General features: G+C 43.4%; 1 protein-coding gene across 2 annotated transcripts in view; it reads right to left on the bottom strand.

The window, feature by feature from the left end:
- The window catches only part of TBC1D30 (TBC1 domain family member 30), a 105,316-nt gene that overhangs the window by 48,227 nt on the left and 35,873 nt on the right, over nucleotides 1–21,216 (bottom strand). Inside the window, 3 exon segments of one of the 2 annotated variants that reach the window (NM_001132977.1) lie at nucleotides 1,798–1,863; nucleotides 2,412–2,473; nucleotides 5,237–5,400. In NM_001132977.1, coding sequence (NP_001126449.1) covers nucleotides 1,798–1,863; nucleotides 2,412–2,473; nucleotides 5,237–5,390 — 282 coding nt within the window. In that variant the 5' untranslated portion in view covers nucleotides 5,391–5,400. 2 annotated transcript variants of the gene reach the window in all.

Below are 21,216 nucleotides of genomic sequence, written 5' to 3'. Positions count from 1 at the left end.
AGTTATTGCATTCAACAAGAAAATGGGAAATGTCCCTAGACCAGCTATCGCTCATAAGTAGAAATCTACAAGAGCCTCACTGAAATGTTTGCTGTACTGATTTGCACCATTTAGGGCCTTTCATTTACTCTTTCAATAAATATTTGTTGAGTTCCCACTATGTGTCAAGCAGCAATCCAGGCATTAGGGATACTGTCAGAAAGACAAACCAAGAAGATTTTCAAATCGTATTTCTGTTCATTGAATAACCTGTATAATCTCATAAGCTTGTTTTACTTGGCTCTGTATTGCTCTCCATACTTGGGCAAGAGCCATCTGGTCACTCATGGTGAATGAGGCTTTTTTTCACCATGGAGTGGCCTCTGCCTTTAAACCATCCCTCTCACACACATACACAAAACTGACAGATGGGCTCCCATAATGAGTAAGTTTTTAAAAAGAGCCACTGGATATTTTTACCCTTTGATTATCTTATCCAGAAAATCTGTTTCTGAAAGTTATATTTCATAATGTCATTTTTATGACTATTTTGAGGAACCCTCAATTTTCAAATTCTAGAAATACAAAGATTAGGCTTATAAATTAATATCCTAAGTGTGTATTTCAAGTTTTGGTATTTAAACATGATTTAGCAGAAATAAACATTGATTTATATATCCAGCCAGACTTCTCTCCTAACCTCAGAAGCATATATCCAAATGCTCACTTGATACCTTCAAATTAGATATCTAATAGGCATCTCAACCTTAACAGATCCAAAACCAATCACTTATTCCACCACCTACCCTACCTACATGTACAGACACACACACACCTCACCTACTCCTCCCATCTGAGTAAACAGTAATTCTACCTCCCAATCACTCAGGCCAAAATCTTGAAGTCATCTTTGACATCCTTTTTATACCTTATATTCAATCCAATAGGAATTCATGTAAGCTCAGCCTTCAAAATATATCTAGGATTTCCATCTCCACTACCACAACTCTGATGCATCTGTTGCCTGAGCTACTGCAAGTCTCCTACTGGTCTACCTACTTCAGCCCTTGTCTCTCATATTCTCAAGTCAGTACCCAGAGTAGCCCATTCATAATAAAAGTCAGATCATGTCACTCCCCTGCTCAAAATTTCCCAGTGCTTCCTAGCTCACACTGAGCAAAAGCCCAAGACCTATAGTAGCCTACCAGGTTCTCCATGATCTGCCACCCCCTCAACCCACCACATTACCTCTATGACCCCCTCACCTACTGCTTCCCGCTTTGTTCACTGTGCCCCAGCCCCGCCCCACCCCATTTTTGCTTGAATACAACCCAGATGCAAGATGCTCCCGCCTGAGGGCTGAGGGTGCTTGCGCTGGCTGTTCCCTCTGCCTGGAGTATCTCCTCCCAGGTAGTTGCATGGCTAGCTTCTCAACTTCTTCAGGGGCCTACTCGAATGTCACCTTGCTATTTAAAATTCCACCTCCTTACCCCTTTTCTCCTAAACGCTCTTTATTTCTCTCTACACTTTATTTTTATCCATGACACTTATTACCATCTGACATACTTTATATTTTATTCATTGTAAGCTCCATGAGGACAAAAAACTTTGGTCTGTTTTGTTTTTTTCCACTGCTCTATCCCTAGAACCTAGAAAATTACTTGGCACAGAATAATCAATAAATATTTATTGCATGAATGAATAATCAAGACAGGTTTTCAAGTAACTAAACCTAGAATATATTTTTTGACATTCCAGAGGCTTTAAAGAAGGGCAGTGATGATCCTTCTGTATTCTAGCCCTATGAGTTCTCCTTACCTTTCTCCTCCATTCCTTTGGTATTCCTGTGGATAGCCTGGCAACTGCCTTGAGAGCATCGTACCACTAGGAACAAAGAAGAAATCCCAGGAGGTGATCACAGTGACCTAGATAAGCACTTTGCAATCTCTTTCCCATCTTGACATTCACAGAATGTGTTGAAATTTGCACAGCACAATGGAGTAAACAAGTCAAAGCTTCTTTCAGACAGAAGTGATCAGTCCATGGCTATTACTGTGCCACGTCCCACCCCTTGGGCACCCTTAACACATCTGTGACCCCTTTGCAGTACAAACAAAATGGTTGGGAAGCTCTGGTTAATAAGCCAAAATACATATTATGGGGTTCAGAATAATAGACATTACGGTACAGGTGTGAAATTTATTCATTTTAAAATTTTTCACACATGTACCATTAATAGAAAGTGCAAAATTTGTCATTGCAAATATAAACCCTGGCCACTTGTAGCTCAAAAGCTACTTTACCTGAAATATTTCTGAAGTGACTCATCTTCACATTCATATCAAAGAATATGTTATTTCCACTTTGAGAATATATCTCATTGTGCCCTGTTGGTACCCCCAAAAGAAGAGTGTTTTCAAAACCAAAGTTACCTGCTGAAAACCATTTTGACCTAAAGATGGCTCAAGAGTGAATTTCAACTTGGTATCAACTCCTGAAAGAAAAATACATAAATAGATGTTATTTTTGGAGACTATAACAAGTTATATCGAAAATACTAGTAAAAGCTTGATTCTACTGAATCATCACAAATTTTTTTAAAGTGTGTATCTTTACTAAATTTTAGTCAATTTTGCCAAAAGGTAAGCATATTGATTCTTAAAATAGGAAAATACACTACAGCAATAGAATGTGCCTTACTACATATGATGGTGGTTTACATAGATGCCTGGAGTACCACAAAAACAAAAACAAAAACAAAAAATGACACCACAGGCTTGGAGTCACACAGTCCTCCACTCGACTTGGTTCCTAGACTGAAACAATTTATCTAACCTATCTCAGTTTCAATTCCTTTTCTTCTTTTTAAGAGATAGAGTCTCAATATATCACCCAGGCTGAAGTATAGTGGCTATTCACAGGCACAATCATAGCACAATGCAGTCTTGGATTCCTGGGCGTAAGCAATCCTCCCACCTCAGCCTCCCGAATAGCTGGGATTATAGGCACGTGCCACCACGCACAGCTAATTTTTGTATTTTTTGTAGAACAGGGTTTCGTCATGTTGGTCAGGCTGGTCTGAAACTCCTGATCTCAAGTGATCCACCTGCCTCAGCCTCCTAAAGTGCTAGGATTACAGACATGAGCCACGGCACCCGGCCCCATTTTTTAAAGGAATTATTGCCCAAAAGTTCAAGGACCAGGAAATGCCAAATACTATCAATAACATTAAGTTTTACAAATTTCAAAAGTCAAATGATGGCATTTTTGTTTCTAAGATTGTTGATTGCAGATTAGGTGTACTAAAAACTTCTCCACAACTTCCACTTCTTAGGGGTTGGTATGAATAGGAGCAATCTTCAGAATTTATGAAATAATAGTAAGTAATCAAGTAGACTGGTCTTTTTAAAAATATATATATACACGGAGTCAAGAAGCTGGAAAGAGATGTATCTGATTTTTGCAAGCCCACGTCAGTATGCAGGTGCTCTTGGAATCCTGGAAGAGCGCTGTAAATGCATGAGTTGGGTCCTAGGTTTCCAAAGTAAGCTGTGGCAGAGAATCCCAGGCATCCAATCAATGCCTTGATATTTCTTTTTAAAGCTTCAGGGCCATAACCATAATCTGCCTGGACAGATAAGTTTTTTTTTTCTCCGAAGGAATATTAAGTACCACATGGATCCGCCTCTCTCTGAGGTGGTTTAAAACGAAGTCCTGCCCAAACGTAGAACGGTGATAACAATGGCCACAGGAGTGTTTCCAGCCCAGCGCACACTTTAAGGCACGCTGAAACAAGTGAGGTTGCTGTCCAGACGCGAGGTGCTGAATGGAGGAGCGTATAATCATGATGTTTGCTTGATAACAAAGACCAGGAAATTCGGTTCCGCTCTGACTTATTCTTGCCGCACTACAAGGATTCCCTGTATGTCTGACCAATATGCTCTTCTGACTTTTCCGGGGCACCTGCTGGGCATCAGGCCGATTGCCTTCTCATAGTGAAATCCAGCAGGGGTTAGTTGGCCAAAACCACAACTATCCTCTCATGATCAAAAATGAGCAAGAGGATTTAACTGAAATTAATTCGCCGCCTGTATGCAAAAGCTTAAACCAGGTCACTTTCACTCCCCTTTTCTTCTAACAGAATACGGGCAGAGAGAAGGTTTATGTTTCATCTGATAATCACAGCTATTCCGGATTCAGAAATACAAAACACTTTTAAAGTGGGAAGGAGATTTAAAAGAAAAAAAAAAGAGGTAAAGGAAGATGGTGAATAAATACTACAGCTTCTGCAACTAGACACTTCCTAGGGGAGAAAAACAAAGAAACCACGAGGTTGGGAAAGGCAGCGCCGCATCCCACCCTTTGGGACTCTGCAGCTCGATTCTCCTGCAGCTCTACAGCAGGTCCCCAGGGCGCTGGCGCTGGGGGGTGGGGGGCGGGGACCACGAACCCTCCTGGAACGCAGCCGGTGCCACTCCAGGGAACAGGTGAGCGCCAAGCACCAGTGAGAGTACAGCCAACTCCCTCCGTGCCCAGGAGCCCGCGCTAGGGCCAGGCTCTTAAAATCCCGGGGAGGGATGCCGGGTGATGGAGCCGACGCGGAGTTATGCAGCCTGGAGAAGCAGGGATGGGTAAACACAGGCTGACAGCGGGAAGGGCCTTGCCTAGCACGACCAGGCTCGTTCCCGGACCTCACCTATGAAAAGGATCTCCTGCTGCTCCCCACTCGCACTCACAAATTACAGGCTCCAGTTCGAGCTGACCCCGGCACTCACGCTGAAGGGACTCGGGAAAATAACACCCGATTTTGCCTTTGCAGCCACTGTCTTCCCCCTCCGACCTCCAGTGTCAAACCTGTGCCTCTCTCCGCCCCCACACACCTCTCGCAAGGTCTGGCTTCCTGCGAGCCTGGAACACAATAGGTGGTGCGGCCTCTGAGGGCCTGGGCAGCCACCCGCACTTCCCCGCCACGCGGAGAAAGCTGAGCACATAGGCCGCAGGGTGGGGGTCCGCGGGCAGAGGGTGGAAGCAGCGGGTTCTCCGTGCCTGGGGAGGCCGCTGCCCCGCCCAGGCCCCCGTCTGCCCTCTACCCTTCCAGACCGATCGCTCCCTGCAGGTGCCAACGCGGTGCCCAGCACCGGGTGGCACGCGGACTTTCCCCAGAGCTCCCCGGCCTAGACGGAGTCAGGCTAAGGCAGAAGCGCAGGCAGCCCCGGCACTACTTTCCAGCACCCCATCTGCAGCCCTGGGTCCTCACCCGGCTCCAGGGTGCAGAGCAGCCGGGGCGCGGTCCGGGAAATGCAGCTGCGCTTCTTGAGCACATTGCTCAGGATGGTGCCCACGCCGCCACCCTGCCGCTTCAGGCATCTCCCCCCGCGCCTCAGAGACCCGGTCAGCTTGTCCTGCCGCATCCGAGAGCGCCCCGGGCTCTGGCACGGCCACCGTCCGTCTCGATCCCCGCTACCCCACTGGCTGAGCGGCTGAGCTCGCGGAGCTGAGTGAGTGTCTGCGGCTGACCGGCCCTTGGGAGCACGGAGCGCACGGCCGGCCGGTGCTGGAGAGTCACGGGGACTTGCGGGGCACCGCGGGAGCCGCCGAGCGCAGGGAAGCCAGCAGGCATCTGCAGTGCGGAGCCTGCAAGGCTGAGGCAGGAGATCGCTCGAGTCGGGGAGGGCGGGAGCTAGCTAGCGAGCGAGCGCGCGGGAGACGGAGGCGGCGTGCCCGCCCCCAATCCCGGCACCGCCGTGCGCAGGCGGGGCCGCCTCAGCTACACCGCGCCCAGAAGCGCCAGAGACAGGGAGCCGGTGGGCGCACTTTCGGGGACCAAAAGCAAAAACAGAGATGTCCGTGCTTCTCCCAAGATCTGGGAGGGAATAGAGGGAGCACCAAGGGGCGCCAGTCTCAGGGGCAGAACACCCATGAGGGCAAGCGTCCTCTCCCACTTCCGAGCAGTCTCAGAAGGGGCCGTGACCCAATCGCAGGCGGCGAGGCACATGCTTCAGCCCGAATTGCGTTGAATTATTTCCTGGCAAATTAGAGAGGCGCGGAGAAAATGAAGGGAAAAAAATGATTATTTCTTTTAGAAAAATGGGCTTCCAGAAAAAAAGTGTTCTCTTTTCAAGCAGTATTAAAAAGTAATGTTCCTCATCTCTCCAGCCAGACTTCAGTAATTCAGAACTATTGCCCATCATTATGGCTTAAAAAAAAAAGTCATTCTCAAACGGCAATATTCACCAATAGAATATTTACCATTAAAATGAATGAAAGAAAGGGTGTGGGGGGGATATAAAGATTTTGTGTTTGCTAATATTTATAAAAAGAAACACTAGATGGATAAACCAAAAACAAATTAGAAAACTTGTATAGGAGAAGGAACATCGTGGAGGAGACAAGAATGGAAAACTGAGTCCTCTCTTGATGTGCCTCCTGTAGTTTTGGCTCTGGAATAACACTATATTAATAATACTAACAAATTAAATTTTTAAAAAACCAGGATGATGGAGCAGCATGCCTATAGTCCCAGCTACTTGGCAGGCTGAGGTGGGAAAACTGCTTAGCCCCAAGAGTTTGAGGCCAGCTTGGGCAACATAGCGAGACCCCATCTCTTAAAAAGACATAAAAATAAAAATAAATTTTGAAAATACATAAAATAGTCTGGGCATGGTGGCTCACACCTGTAATCCTAGCACTTTGGGAGGTCAAGGCAGGAGGATGTCTTGAAACCAGGAGTTCAAAGCTGCAGCGAGCTATTATTGCACCCCTGCATTCTAGCCTGAGCAACAGACCTAGTCCCTGACTATAAATGAATAAATTATTTTTAAATTGTAAGAGAAAACCCTAACAATTGAAAATTAATGGAAACAAATCAACCTAATGGACTATCCCACTGATAGCATAAGAACACAGAAAAAAATAATTCTCTTAAGTTGACATAGAACACAATATTATGACTGTACATCAACAGTGGTACATATTCCCAGAGCAAATAAAACTGCAAAGAAATCTTACATTTCATTCAGTAGTATTGTTATTAATAATATTCATATTTCTTAAATTCTTATATCCACTACAGGATAAAGCAAATAAATAATTATGCTAACATCAAATGAAGCCAAGATGTTTTCAGTGTAATAGAAAATATGTGTACAACCAAAGTAATTGTTTTCTTTAAAATATTACAATTATATATTTATATGGGAAACACTAGTATGAACTCATTTTTTTTCTTTTCAAAAAAATACATACATTCATTGAATAGGTTTAGAAGTAAGGACAACTCAGCAGCAATGAATACCCCCAGCACCCAGGTTATGGTCTCTAAAAACCATTCCCCACTCAAAGGAACTAAGGCTCCTTTGAAGAGTGACTGATTCCAGGTTTGGGTCAGAAAAAGTACAAGATGACCCTGAAACATTTTGATGACCTCAAAAAGAAAGGAAATGTTTCACAATTAATGGGGTCAAGTCAAAAGAACACAAGAGTCACATAAATAGGCTCCTTCCTATTGGCCAAAGATGAAACAATTTGAACTTGAAAAACAATGGCTGAGCCTGGACAACATGGCGAACCCCCATCTCTACAAAAAAAAAAAAAAAAAAAAAAAAAAGCTACAAAAATTAGCTGGGCATGATGGCACACACCTGTAGGCCCAGCTACTCAGGAGGCTGAGGTGGGAGGATCACCTGAGGCCAGGGAGGTGAAGGCTGCAATGAGCCATTATCGCACCACTGCACTCCAGCCTGGGTAACAGTGAGACCCTGCCTCAGAAGTAAAAACAAAAACAAAAAGCAATTGCTGGGTCAGGCGCTGTGGCTCAGGTCTGTAATCTCAGTGCTTTGGGAGGCCAAGGTGGGACAATCACTTGAGGCCAGTAGTTCAAGACTAGTCTGGGCAAAATAGCAAGACCCTGTTTCTGCAAAAATAAAATAACTTAGCCAGGTGTGGTAGTGTATGCCTGTAGTCCTAGCTACTTGAGAGGCTGAGGCAGGAGGATCGCTTGAACCCAGGAATTCAAGGTTACAGTGAGCTATGATGGGCCACTGCACTCCAGCCTGGGTGACAGAGCAAGACCCTGTATCAAAAGAAAAAAAAATGGCTGCTATTGATTGAAAAAATATTGAATATTTTTAAATGCCTTCATAAAGATAGCCTAAACAAGCCAGAAAAAGAAGGCATTCCTATGACACTTCCCAGAATTTGAGGACAATGTCAGAAATGGCGCAACCCTAAGAATGAGCTGTATAAGAATCTATTAAAAATGAGATGAGCCATCTGCAAAAGTAAAGCAGGCTAATAAAGGACACGCAAGCTATTCAGTTGTAGCTGCCTGGCAGAGGTAAAGATGCTTTCAAAAGGGCAGTACTCTTTGAAAAGGCATCACTTTAGAAAATGAAGTCACTGTTTAACCTGGTCATGACTAATTGCTTGGCTTAGATAGATTTCCCAACCTTTTTTTGCAAGCTCCGGTACAGAAACTTATCCTCCATCAACCATCAACTTTTTATAGTTTTGGTACATGTTTGTATCCTTCAGCTTTGTATTAATTTTAATAAGACACTCATTGGCTGTTGCAGCCTATCTCAGTTGTATTGAGAACCATAGGAAGAGGTCTGATGCTTCCCTTTGACCAGTTTTTTAGAGGGCACAATATACCCTGGGGCTGAAGATGGTGATGAACACCCAAAGTCAAAGAGAGGGAACTGGCAGGAGAGGGAAAATCCAGGAGGACAAGTTGGTAACTGCATGCACAGTCTCATCTTCCAGACCTCTCATATGCTCAAACCTTAGAGGGTTTTGTGTTCTATTTTAACAAGAGAGGCTATTTATGCTCGGTTTCCATCACTAGGCAAGCCAAGAGGACAAGCAATCAGCTCTGTTGTACAACACTGTCTCTGGAGTGGAGAGGAGGACGTCCTGCCCCTGGGGCTGTGACATATGCCACTCAGACCATCCAACTCCCTTTGGCTCTGACGTCATGCTCACCAAGCAAACTTTGGATTGTCATTTGATTTCCCATATAGACTCTGCTGCAGCACAGAGAATATATTAACCAGTTAATAGCAGTCAATACCCCTGAGTTCACTCAGCAGTCGGTAACCTGAAGATACCAAATTTCCAGACTGCCAGAGCTGACATCTAGACTCTAGGCTGTCAACTCACCCATGTGTCAGGACTGATAAAAAGACCTCTCTTTAGATTCTTCTTTACTTATAATACTTTTCTTACTAGTAGTGACAGAAGCTTGTTTGCTTGCAAAAGGAACATTCAATTTCACCTCTTTTAGATCTATTACGAGGAAAATCTAACTCTGTTTTGAAAATAAAATTTAAGAGTTTCTGCTATGATGGCAATAAACAGCAAAGGAATTAGATAATATTATTTTGTTTACACTGGAGAGGAAAGTCAGGACTGCCAACTTTTATAGCAAACATAATTAAATGAGCACTAAAACACAATACTCTAAAAGCAGCGATGGCCCAAGCCTAGTATTATGTTGATTGTGTGACTCACAGCTTTTTATTTCATGTCTGGAATATTGTTTTCCAAACGTGAAAGATGTCATCTAAAGTCAACTTACAGAGAACTCAAGCCAGCATGGACTTTGCCTGAGAATCTCAGGAGCCAGGCCAATTTACCATTATTCTTTACTAATCAAGCTTTACCAATCAAATAATAGTGAATTCACATTTGGGCAAATTATACACTGCCAATCTACAATCGTTATGACTTATGCTGAATTTAGGGGAAGGAAGGCTCAGTGAACACTTCACATTGGATGAGATAATGTTATTTGGATTGCTAAAGAAAATGAAGGCTTTGAGGAAATGCCCCGAATGTCTCAGAGCTAATAACCTGAGGACATCCCCCACAGATGTGAGCTCCCAGGCTGAAACAAAAAAAGTATGGACCATTCGGCACACCCTGCATCTTCAGGCCTACACGCTGGGAATGAGGTTTCCTTGAGAGCGAACTTTTCCTTTAATGGGAGAAGGGGGAAGAAGTCAGTAAGAAAAGAAAGCCCAACACAAGGAATAAAAACTACGTCCCAAGGGGCTTCCAGAAGGGGAAGTGGGTCTGAGACTTGTGATTTCCTAATGCTGCTATTTTTTTGTTTAACAGTAAAGTCTTAAAATAAAAAGGGCCTACGTGCTTATCTTCAGAGACTGACAATTACCAAGAGAAAAGGCCCTGGAAGCCTGCTATGAGGAGAGAGAGACCACAGGGAGCCAACCTGCTCTGGGGAAGTGGGCCTGGAACTCATCTGTACAGCTGCGGAGTTCCCTGGCAGGTGCTGATGCGCACACAAGCTGAGTGTCAGAGGAGATCTCATCAGACCACCAGATCTAGTGCTGTCTCCCATTGGGCAGGAGATGGGGACATTTTGCACCTGTGATAATAAAAAGAGTGGAGGTCTGGTGGCATAAAAGCCACTCTTCCTCCTCTCTCCTCATCCCACAATTTTTGCACATGTGTGAACAGCTCCTGAATAGTGAAAGTGGCGTCTGCTAACCAGACAAGATCTGTGGCCTTTTCCACAAGAAGTTAACACTTTCCTCAGACCTATTAAAGTAGGGACTTAACAAGTAGTTCCTTTAAGGCCGAGTGCAGTGGCTCACACCTATACTCTCAGCACTTCGGAAGGCTAACCAGCCTGGCCAACATTGTGAAACCCCATCTCTACTAAAAATACAAAAATTAGCTGGGTATGGTGGCGCACACCTGTAATCCCAGCTACTTAGGAGGTTGAGGCAGGAGAATCACTTGAACCTGGGAGGCGGAGCTTGTAGTGAGCCGAGATCATGCCACTGCACTGCAGCCTGGGTGACAGAGTGAGACTCCATTTCAAAAAAAAAACAAATGTAGTTCCTTCAACTCATTATCCAAGACAGAGTCCACACACTATGAGCATCGTACAGTTTCCCCCTCATGACACAGATGAAGGGGCAGGGCAGCAGGAGGAAATTGAGGGGGAGGAAAAAATCTTTACAATTATTTGACAGATCACATTACCTACATGAGACATTTTCTATTTATATGATTTTCTTATCTTAGTCATAAAAATAATTTCTCTAAATACGGGCATCTTTTAAGACAATCAGGTGTAGCTTTTGTATTTTGTTAATTCTTGAGAAAGGACTCTATCAAGCATGGAACCCAGAGGCTTTAAAATTCCAACACCAAATCACACTCAGAATGTCATACGGAAATGTACTTATACATCTGCTGCCAGATCCATGTAACCTCAGATGCATAACTAACCAAAGATTTTAGATATCATCATATTCTTCTTCTTGTCCTGGTATTTCCTGTTAAGTATTTTCTTGCTTCAAAATGACCAAAACTGACTCACTACTATTTGAGCTAGATTGATATTGACCATATAAAGACACCTTTATATTTCTTTTGTTCATTCACTTATTCATGAAAAAAATCATTAATCAGATGCTGTGGGAAAGGCACTGTACTAAGAACTATGAAAGAGAAAATTATGAACACAGTACGTACTCTACCCTCAAAGAGTTTACAGTTGGCCAGGCGCAGTGGCTCACGCCTGTAATCCCAGCACTTTGGGAGGCCAAGGCGGGCAGATCACGAGGTCAGGAGATCAAGATCATCCTGGCCAACATGGTGAAACCCCGTCTCTACTAAAAATACAAATATTAGCTGGGCGTGGTGGCACATGCCTGTAACCCCAGCTACTTGGGAGGCTGAGGCAGGAGAATCGCTTGAACCAGGGAGGCAGAGGTTGCAGTGAGGCAGGATTGCGCCACTGCATTCCTGCATTCCAGCATTCCAGCCTGGCAACAGCGCGAGACTCTGTCTAAAAAAAAAAAAGGGTTTCCAGTTTACTGAGTGAGTAGTGACAAGGACACAAGGATTGTGTGAAAGGTCCTTTAAAATAGTATGTGAATAATTGGAGAGATACCATTCTTGCTACATTTTAAGTATTATATATGTTGCAGTGTTTTCCCAGAGCTCCATTTCATTGAGCTATTAAATTTCACCTGAAAACAGGCCAAGGACAAAGCTCACGTATGCTCTTCTTACAGTTGTGGTATTCAGCTCTTTAGTTCCACATCAGGAATAGAACTGGAAGACTCGGGAGGAGAAGCCAAGATGGCCGAATAGGAACAGCTCCGGTCTACAGCTCCCAGCGTGAGCGACGCAGAAGACGGGTGATCTCTGCATTTCCATCTGAGGTACCGTGTTCATCTCACTAGGGAGTGCCAGACCGTGGGCACAGGTCAGTGGGTGAGTGCACTGTGCGCCAGCCGAAGCAGGGGCGAGGCATTGCCTCACTCGGGAAGCGCAAGGGGTCAGGGAGTTCCCTTTCCAGGGGTGACAGACCGCACCTGGAAAATCGGGCCACTCCCACCCGAATACTGTGCTTTTCCGACGGGCTTAGGAAACGGTGCCCCAGGAGAGTATAGCCCGCACCTGGCTCAGAGGGTCCTACGCCCACGGAGTCTCGCTGATTGCTAGCACAGCAGTCTGAGATCAAACTGCAAGTCCGCAGTGAGGCTGGGGGAGGGGCGCCCGCCATTGCCCAGGCTCACTTAGGTAAACAAAGCAGCCTGGAAGCTTGAACTGGGTGGAGCCCACCACAGCTCAAGGAGGCCTGCCTGCCTCTGTAGGCTCCACCTCTGGGACCAGGGCACAGACAAACAAAAAGACAGCAGTAACCTCTGCAGACTTAAATGTCCCTGTCTGACAGCTTTGAGGAGAGCAGTGGTTCTCCCAGCACGCAGCTGGAGATCTGAGAACGGGCAGACTGCCTCCTCAAGTGGGTCCCTGACCCCTGACCCCCGAGCAGCCTAACTGGGAGGCACCCCCCAGCAGGGGCAGACTGACACCTCACATGGCCGGCCAGGTACTGCAACAGACCTGCAGCTGAAGGTCCTGTCTGTTAGAAGGAAAACTAACAGAAAGGACATCCACACCAAAAACCCATCTGTACATCACCATCATCAAAGACCAAAAGTAGATAAAACCACAAAGATGGGGAAAAAACTGAGCAGAAAAACTGGAAACTCTAAAAAGCAGAGTGCCTCTCCTCCTCCAAAGGAACGCAGTTCCTCACCAGCAACGGAACAAAGCTGGACGGAGAATGACTGACGAGCTGAGAGAAGAAGGCTTCAGATGATCAAATTACTCCGAGCTACGGGAGGATATTCAAACCAAAGGCAAAGAAGTTGAAAACTTTGAAAAAAATTTAGAAGAATGTATAACTAGAATAACCAATACAGAGAAGTGCTTAAAGGAGCTGATGGAGCTGAAAACCAAGGCTCGAGAACTACGTGAAGAATGCAGAAGCCTCAGGAGCCGATGCGATCAAATGGAAGAAAGGGTGTCAGCCCTGGAAGATGAAATGAATGAAATGAAGCAAGAAGGGAAGTTTAGAGAAAAAAGAATAAAAAGAAACGAGCAAAGCCTCCAAGAAATGTGGGACTATGTGAAAAGACCAAATCTACGTCTGATTGGTGTACCTGAAAGTGATGGAGAGAATGGAACCAAGTTGGAAAACACTCTGCAGGATATTATCCAGGAGAACTTCCCCAATCTAGCAAGGCAGGCCAACATTCAGATTCAGGAAATACAGAGAATGCCACAAAGATACTCCTCGAGAAGAGCAACTCCAAGACACATAATTGTCAGATTCACCAAAGTTGAAATGAAGGAAAAAATGTTAAGGGCAGCCAGAGAGAAAGGTCGGGTTACCATCAAAGAGAAGCCCATCAGACTAACAGCGGATCTCTCGGCAGAAACCCTACAAGCCAGAAGAGAGTGGGGACCAATATTCAACATTCTTAAAGAAAAGAATTTTCAACCCAGAATTTCATATCCAGCCAAACTAAGCTTCATAAGTGAAGGAGAAATAAAATACTTTACAGACAAGCAAATGCTGAGACATTTTGTCACCACCAGGCCTGCCCTAAAAGAGCTCCTGAAGGAAGCACTAAACATGGAAAGTCACAACCGGTACCAGCCACTGCAAAATCATGCCAAAATGTAAAGACCATCGAGACTAGGAAGAGACTGCATCAACTAACGAGCAAAATAACCAGCTAACATCATAATGATAGGATCAAATTCACACATAACAATATTAACTTTAAATGTAAATGGACTAAATGCTCCAATTAAAAGACACAGACTGGCAAATTGGATAAAGACTCAAGACCCATCAGTGTGCTGTATTCAGGAAACCCATCTCACGTGCAGAGACACAGATAGGCTCAAAATAAAAGGATGGAGGAAGATCTACCAAGCAAATGGAAAACAAAAAAAGGCAGGGGTTGCAATCCTAGTCTCTGATAAAACAGACTTTAAACCAACAAAGATCAAAAGAGACAAAAAAGGCCATTACATAATGGTAAAGGGATTAATTCAACAAGAAGAGCTAACTATCCTAAATATATATGCACCCAATACAGGAGCACCCAGATTCATAAAGCAAGTCCTGAGTGACCTACAAAGAGACTTAGACTCCCACACATTAATAATGGGAGACTTTAACACCCCACTGTCAACATTAGACAGATCAACGAGACAGAAAGTCAACAAGGATACCCAGGAATTGAACTCAGCTCTGCACCAAGCGGACCTAATAGACATCTACAGAACTCTCCACCCCAAATCAACAGAATATACATTTTTTTCAGCACCACACCACACCTATTCCAAAATTGACCACATAGTTGGAAGTAAAGCTCTCCTCAATAAATGTAAAAGAACAGAAATTATAACAAACTATCTCTCAGATCACAGTGCAATCAAGCTAGAACTCAGGATTAAGAATCTCACTCAAAACCACTCAACTACATGGAAACTGAACAACCTGCTCCTGAATGACTACTGGGTACATAATGAAATGAAGGCAGAAATAAAGATGTTCTTTGAAACCAACGAGAACCAAGACACAACATACCAGAATCTCTGGGATGCATTCAAAGCAGTGTGTAGAGGGAAATTTATAGCACTAAATGCCCACAAGAGAAAGCAGGAAAGATCCAAAATTGACACCCTAACATCACAATTAAAAGAACTAGAAAAGCAAGAGCAAACACATTCAAAAGCTAGCAGAAGGCAAGAAATAACTAAAATCAGAGCAGAACTGAAGGAAATAGAGACATAAAAAACCCTTCAAAAAATTAATGAATCTAGGAGCTGGTTTTTTGAAAGGATCAACAAAATTGATAGACTGCTAGCAAGATTAATAAAGAAAAAAAGAGAGAAGAATCAAATAGATGCAATAAAAAATGATAAAGGGGATATCACCACCGATCCCACAGAAATACAAACTACCATCAGAGAATATTACAAACACCTCTACGCAAATAAACTAGAAAATCTAGAAGAAATGGATAAATTCCTCAACACATACACCCTCCCAAGACTAAACCAGGAAGAAGTTGAATCTCTGAATAGACCAATAACAGGAACTGAAATTGTGGCAATAATCAATAGCTTACCAACCAAAAAAAGTCCAGGACCAGATGGGTTCACAGCCGAATTCTACCAGAGGTACAAGGAGGAGCTGGTACCATTCCTTCTGAAACTATTCCAATCAATAGAAAAAGAGGGAATCCTCCCTAACTCATTTGATGAGCCCAGCATCATCCTGATACCAAAGCCTGGCAGAGACACAACCAAAAAAGAGAATTTTAGACCAATATCCTTGATGAACATTGATGTAAAAATCCTCAATAAAATACTGGCAAACAGAATCCAGCAGCACATCAAAAAGCTTATCCACCATGATCAAGTGGGCTTCATCCCTGGGATGCAAGGCTGGTTCAATATACGCAAATCAATAAATGTAATCCAGCATATAAACAGAACCAAAGACAAAAACCACATGATTATCTCAATAGATGCAGAAAAGGCCTTTGACAAAATTCAACAACCCTTCATGCTAAAAACTCTCAATCAATTAGGTATTGATGGGACGTATCTCGAAATAATAAGAGCTATCTATGACAAACCGACAGCCAATATCATACTGAATGGGCAAAAACTGGAAGCATTCCCTTTGAAAACTGGCACAAGACAGGGATGCCCTCTCTCACCACTTCTATTCAACATAGTGTTGGAAGTTCTGGCCAGGGCAATTAGGCAGGAGAAGGAAATCAAGGGTATTCAATTAGGAAAAGAGGAAGTCAAATTGTCCCTGTTTGCAGATGACATGATTGTATATCTAGAAAACCCCATTGTCTCAGCCCAAAATCTCCTTAAGCTGATAAGCAACTTCAGCAAAGTCTCAGGATACAAAATCAATGTACAAAATTCACAAGCATTCTTATACATCAATAACAGACAAACAGAGAGCCAAATCATGAGTGAACTCCCATTCACAATTGCTTCAAAGAGAATCAAATACCTAGGAATCCAACTTACAAGGGATGTGAAGGACCTCTTCAAGGAGAACTACAAACCACTGCTCAAGGAAATAAAAGAGGATACAAACAAATGGAAGAACATTCCATGCTCATGGGTAGGAAGAATCAATATTGTGAAAATGGCCATCCTTCCTAAGGTAATTTACAGATTCAATGCCATCCTCATCAAGCTACCAATGACTTTCTTCACAGAATTGGAAAAAACTACTTTAAAGTTCATATGGAACCAAAAAAGAGCCCGCATCGCCAAGTCAATCCTAAGCCAAAAGAACAAAGCTGGAGGCATCACACTACCTGACTTCAAACTATACTACAAGGCTACAGTAACCAAAACAGCATGGTACTGGTACCAAAACAGAGATATAGATCAATGGAACAGAACAGAGCCATCAGAAATAACGCCACATATCTACAACTATCTGATCTTCGACAAACCTGAGAAAAACAAGCAATGGGGAAAGGATTCCCTATTTAATAAATGGTGCTGGGAAAACTGGCTAGCCATATGTAGAAAGCTGAAACTGGATCCCTTCCTTACACCTTATACAAAAATCAATTCAAGATGGATTAAAGACTTAAATGTTAGACCAGAAACCATAAAAACCCTAGAAGAAAACCTAGGCATTACCATTCAGGACATAGGCATGGGTAAGGACTTCATGTCTAAAACACCAAAAGCAATGGCAACAAAAGCCAAAATTGACAAATGGGATCTAAATAAACTAAAGAGCTTCTGCACAGCAAAGGAAACTACCATCAGAGTGAACAGGCAGCCTACAAAATGGGAGAAAATTTTCTCAACCTACTCATCTGACAAAGGGCTAATATCCAGAATCTACAATGAACTCCAACAAATTTACAAGAAAAAAACAAACAACCCCATCAAAAAGTGGGCGAAGGACATGAACAGACACTTCTCAAAAGAAGACATTTATGCAGCCAAAAAACACATGAAAAAATGCTCACCATCACTGGCCATCAGAGAAATGCAAATCAAAACCACAATGAGATACCATCTCACACCAGTTAGAATGGCAATCATTAAAAAGTCAGGAAACAACAGGTGCTGGAGAGGATGTGGAGAAATAGGAACACTTTTACACTGTTGGTGGGACTGTAAACTAGTTCAACCCTTGTGGAAGTCAGTGTGGCGATTCCTCAGGGATCTAGAACTAGAAATTCCATTCGACCCAGCCATCCCATTACTGGGTATATACCCAAAGGACTATAAATCATGCTGCTATAAAGACACATGCACACGTATGTTTATTGCAGCATTATTCACAATAGCAAAGACTTGGAACCAACCCAAATGTCCAAAAATGATAGACTGGATTAAGAAAATGTGGCACATATACACCATGGAATACTATGCAGCCATAAAAAATGATGAGTTCATGTCCTTTGTAGGGACATGGATGAAATTGGAAATCATCATTCTCAGTAAACTATCGCAAGAACAAAAAACCAAACACCGCATATTCTCACTCATAGGTGGGAATTGAACAATGAGAACACATGGACACAGGAAGGGGAACATCACACTTCGGGGACTGTTGTGGGGTGGGGGGAGGGGGGAGGGATAGCATTGGGAGATATACCTAATGCTAGATGACGAGTTAGTGGGTGCAGCGCACCAGCATGGCACATGTATACATATGTAACTTACCTGCACATTGTGCACATGTACCATAAAACCTAAAGTATAATAATAATAATAATCATAATAAAAAAATTAAAAAAACAAAACAAAAAAACAAACAACAAAAAAAGAACTGGAAGACTCACACTCATCACTGCAGAAGATGAAATAACTGTTTAACCTGGTCATGATGAACCGTTTAGCTGGGATTCCCCAACCTTACACCAAGCCATTCTAAGACTTTTTTTTTTTTTTTTTTTTTTTTTTTGATAGAGTCTCGCTCTGTTGCTCAGGCTGGAGTACAGTGGAGGGATGTCGGCTCACTGCAACCTCCACTTCCTGGGTTCAAGTAATTCTTGTGCCTTGCCCTCTTGTGTAGCTGGGATTACAGGTGCACGCCACCATGCCTGGCTAATTTTTGTATTTTTAGTAGAGATGGGGTTTCACCATGTTAGCCAGGCTGGTCTCGAACTCTTGACCTCAAATGATGTGCCTGCCTTGGCCTCCCAAAGTGCTGGGATTACAGGCATGAGCCATGTGCCAGGCCCAAAGATTCTTTTGACCCTGTTGAGGAGAGGTATGAAAGGAGAGGTTTCTCATATCTATTGAGGTAGATTTAACTTAGAAATGTGTCCCTAGACAGGAGAAGGATGATGTGTTTGAATGTAATATGCTTAATTTTGGTGATGAGAAGAGAGAAGTACCGGGAAGAGGAGAGAGATTAGAATCAACAGTAATGTTGGTTTGGCAGGTCTGGAAGCCTTCACTGTCCAGGTCGAGTTCATTCAGAAGAAACAATGTAGAACGTGTGGGCCAATGAGGAGACGTGTGAAGGGACACAGGTCAGGTGATGACCTGACCCATCACCCCTGGTGAGACCCTCCAGGAGGCAACGCGGCAGACAAAGGTTAGAATTCTGATGCCAGTACTTGCTTCCTCTATGTCCTTGAGCAAGTTACTTAATGTCTGGGTTTCAGTTTCTTCATCTTTAGAATAATGATATTTGAGTTACGGTGAGAATTAAATGACATAATGAAAGTCATGGCATAAAGCAGGCGCTCAATACTGTCCTTTGATTAGGGCTTGTTGTTGCTGTACTAGAGGCTAAAATGGCGCTATGAGCAGTCATCCCAGAGGTCTAGCCATCACAGGACCCAGACTCTGACCCACAGGGTGAGTCTGACTGGCCAGGATACCCCACTGAGGTCCTTGCCGCATACTCCTCTGGTGCCCTCACTCACTTGGTAGAAACTGTGAAATTAGTTTTGTGTTTGCTCCAAAGGACTAAGTTAGAACTGCTAAGTGGGAGCTGTGGTGAGGCAGATGTCAGCAAAATTTCAGAATGCTCTGTTGGGCATGGTGGCTCACACCTCTAGTCCCAGCTACTCGGGGGGCTGAGGCAGGAGGATCACTTGAGAGCCTACGGTTTCAAGGCTGCATTGTGCCCTGATCACACTACTGTACTCCAGCCTGGGTGACAGAGCAATACCCTGATAGAAGGAAGAAAAGCAAGAAAGAAGAAAGGAAGGAAGGAAGGAAGGAAGGAAGGAAGGAAGGAAGGAAGGCAGGCAGGCAGGCAGGCAGGCAGGCAGGGAGGGAGGGAGGCAGGGAGGGAGGGAGGGAGGGAGGGAGGGAGGGAGGGAGGGAGGGAGGGGAAAAAAGAGAGAAGAGAAAGAAAGAGAAAAGAAAAGAAAAGAACAAAAGAATGCTGTGACTGTAATATAACATCCAGCTTCAGGAGATCATAAATGTCCTCTCCTTTGGAGTTCTCAGGCAAAGGCTGCAAGCCCAGCAGTCGGGGATGCTGTGAAAGGACATTTAAAATGAGGTGAGGCCAGACTAGCAATACCAGTAGAGCAGCTTCCAACCCTAGAATTCTCTGAGACCAATTTAACTGATATTCAGACAGTCTTATTACTCTATTAGAATTCCTCAATCCAATATAAATGTTGGCCAACAGCAATGCTTGGACAATACAGTTTGAGTTGCTGTGTTTTCAGATACACTGAAATTTAAACAAAGAAATCCTTTTGGTGTCAGTCCTCATTAAGAATATTTCTACAAGGTATTACACTCTCTTGACTTAAAAAGAGTATTCTGGGCCCGGATGCCAGGGCTCATGCCTGTAATCCCAGCACTTTGGGAGGCCAAGGCAGGCAGATCACCTGAGGTCAGGAATTCAAGACCAGCCTGGCCAACATGGTGAAACCCCATCTCTACTAAAAATACAAAAATTAGCCAGGCGCGGTGGTGCATGCCTATAATCCCTACTACTTGGGAGGCTGAGGCACAGGAATCACTTGAACCCGGGAGATGGAGGTTGCAGTGAGCCAAGATCGCACCACTGCACTCCAGCCTGGGCAACAGAGCGAGACTCCATCTCAAAAAAAAAAAAAAAAAAAAAAGTATTCTGAACAAATCAAATTTTCATGTATTTATTAAGAACCTTAGCCTGAGCAACATGACAAAACGCTGTCTCTACAAACGCTACCAAAAAACTTGGCCAGGCATGGTGGCACATGGCTATAGTACCAGCTCCTTGGGAGGATCACCTGAGCCCAGGAGGTCAACGTTGCAGTGAGCCATAATCACATCACCATACTGCCAGCCTTGGTGACAGAGTAAGACTCCGTCTCAAAAAAGAAAAAAAAAAAGAATCTTACATTATCTTTACATCGTTATTCTCATTGTTTAAGAGTCCAGGACAAGTATTAGAAGTTCACGTAATTAAGCTGAACCCAAGTCATCATCTGAAATATGAAAGTTTAAAAAAATATATTTATGCATGATTGTATATGTGCATATAAAACTAAATGCCTTATGAGTTTTTTCATGAATTTATTTCCTTGTGATTTCTCTATGGATATATTCGTTATATTCCAATTCAATGAGGTGCTGCTACAGTAGTCTTACTTTGCAATAAAGTTAAAGTTTAATTTTAAAAATGAAAGTAGAGACTCAGGATTCTTCATAGAACCTCCTTTTGAAAACGTCTTTTTTAATAGCTAAACTTCATAATTCCTGCTTCCACATTTGCTTTTCTATTATTGCTTTTTCTAGAAACACCATAAAGTAGCTGGGAATTTTATTTCTTAAAAAGGCAGTTCAGAGAACCAGAAAGAAAAAAATGTGAGCCAAAAAGTCATACTAAGCAGGTTAACTCCCACGAGTAAAATTAAGACCTGTGTAAAGAGA

This window comes from Pongo abelii, chromosome 10 (assembly GCF_028885655.2).
Source record: "Pongo abelii isolate AG06213 chromosome 10, NHGRI_mPonAbe1-v2.0_pri, whole genome shotgun sequence".
Classification (NCBI taxonomy): Eukaryota; Metazoa; Chordata; class Mammalia; order Primates; family Hominidae; genus Pongo; species Pongo abelii.
The sequence above is the reverse complement of the archived record's forward strand: the minus strand, read 5'-3'. Positions and strand labels throughout refer to the sequence as shown.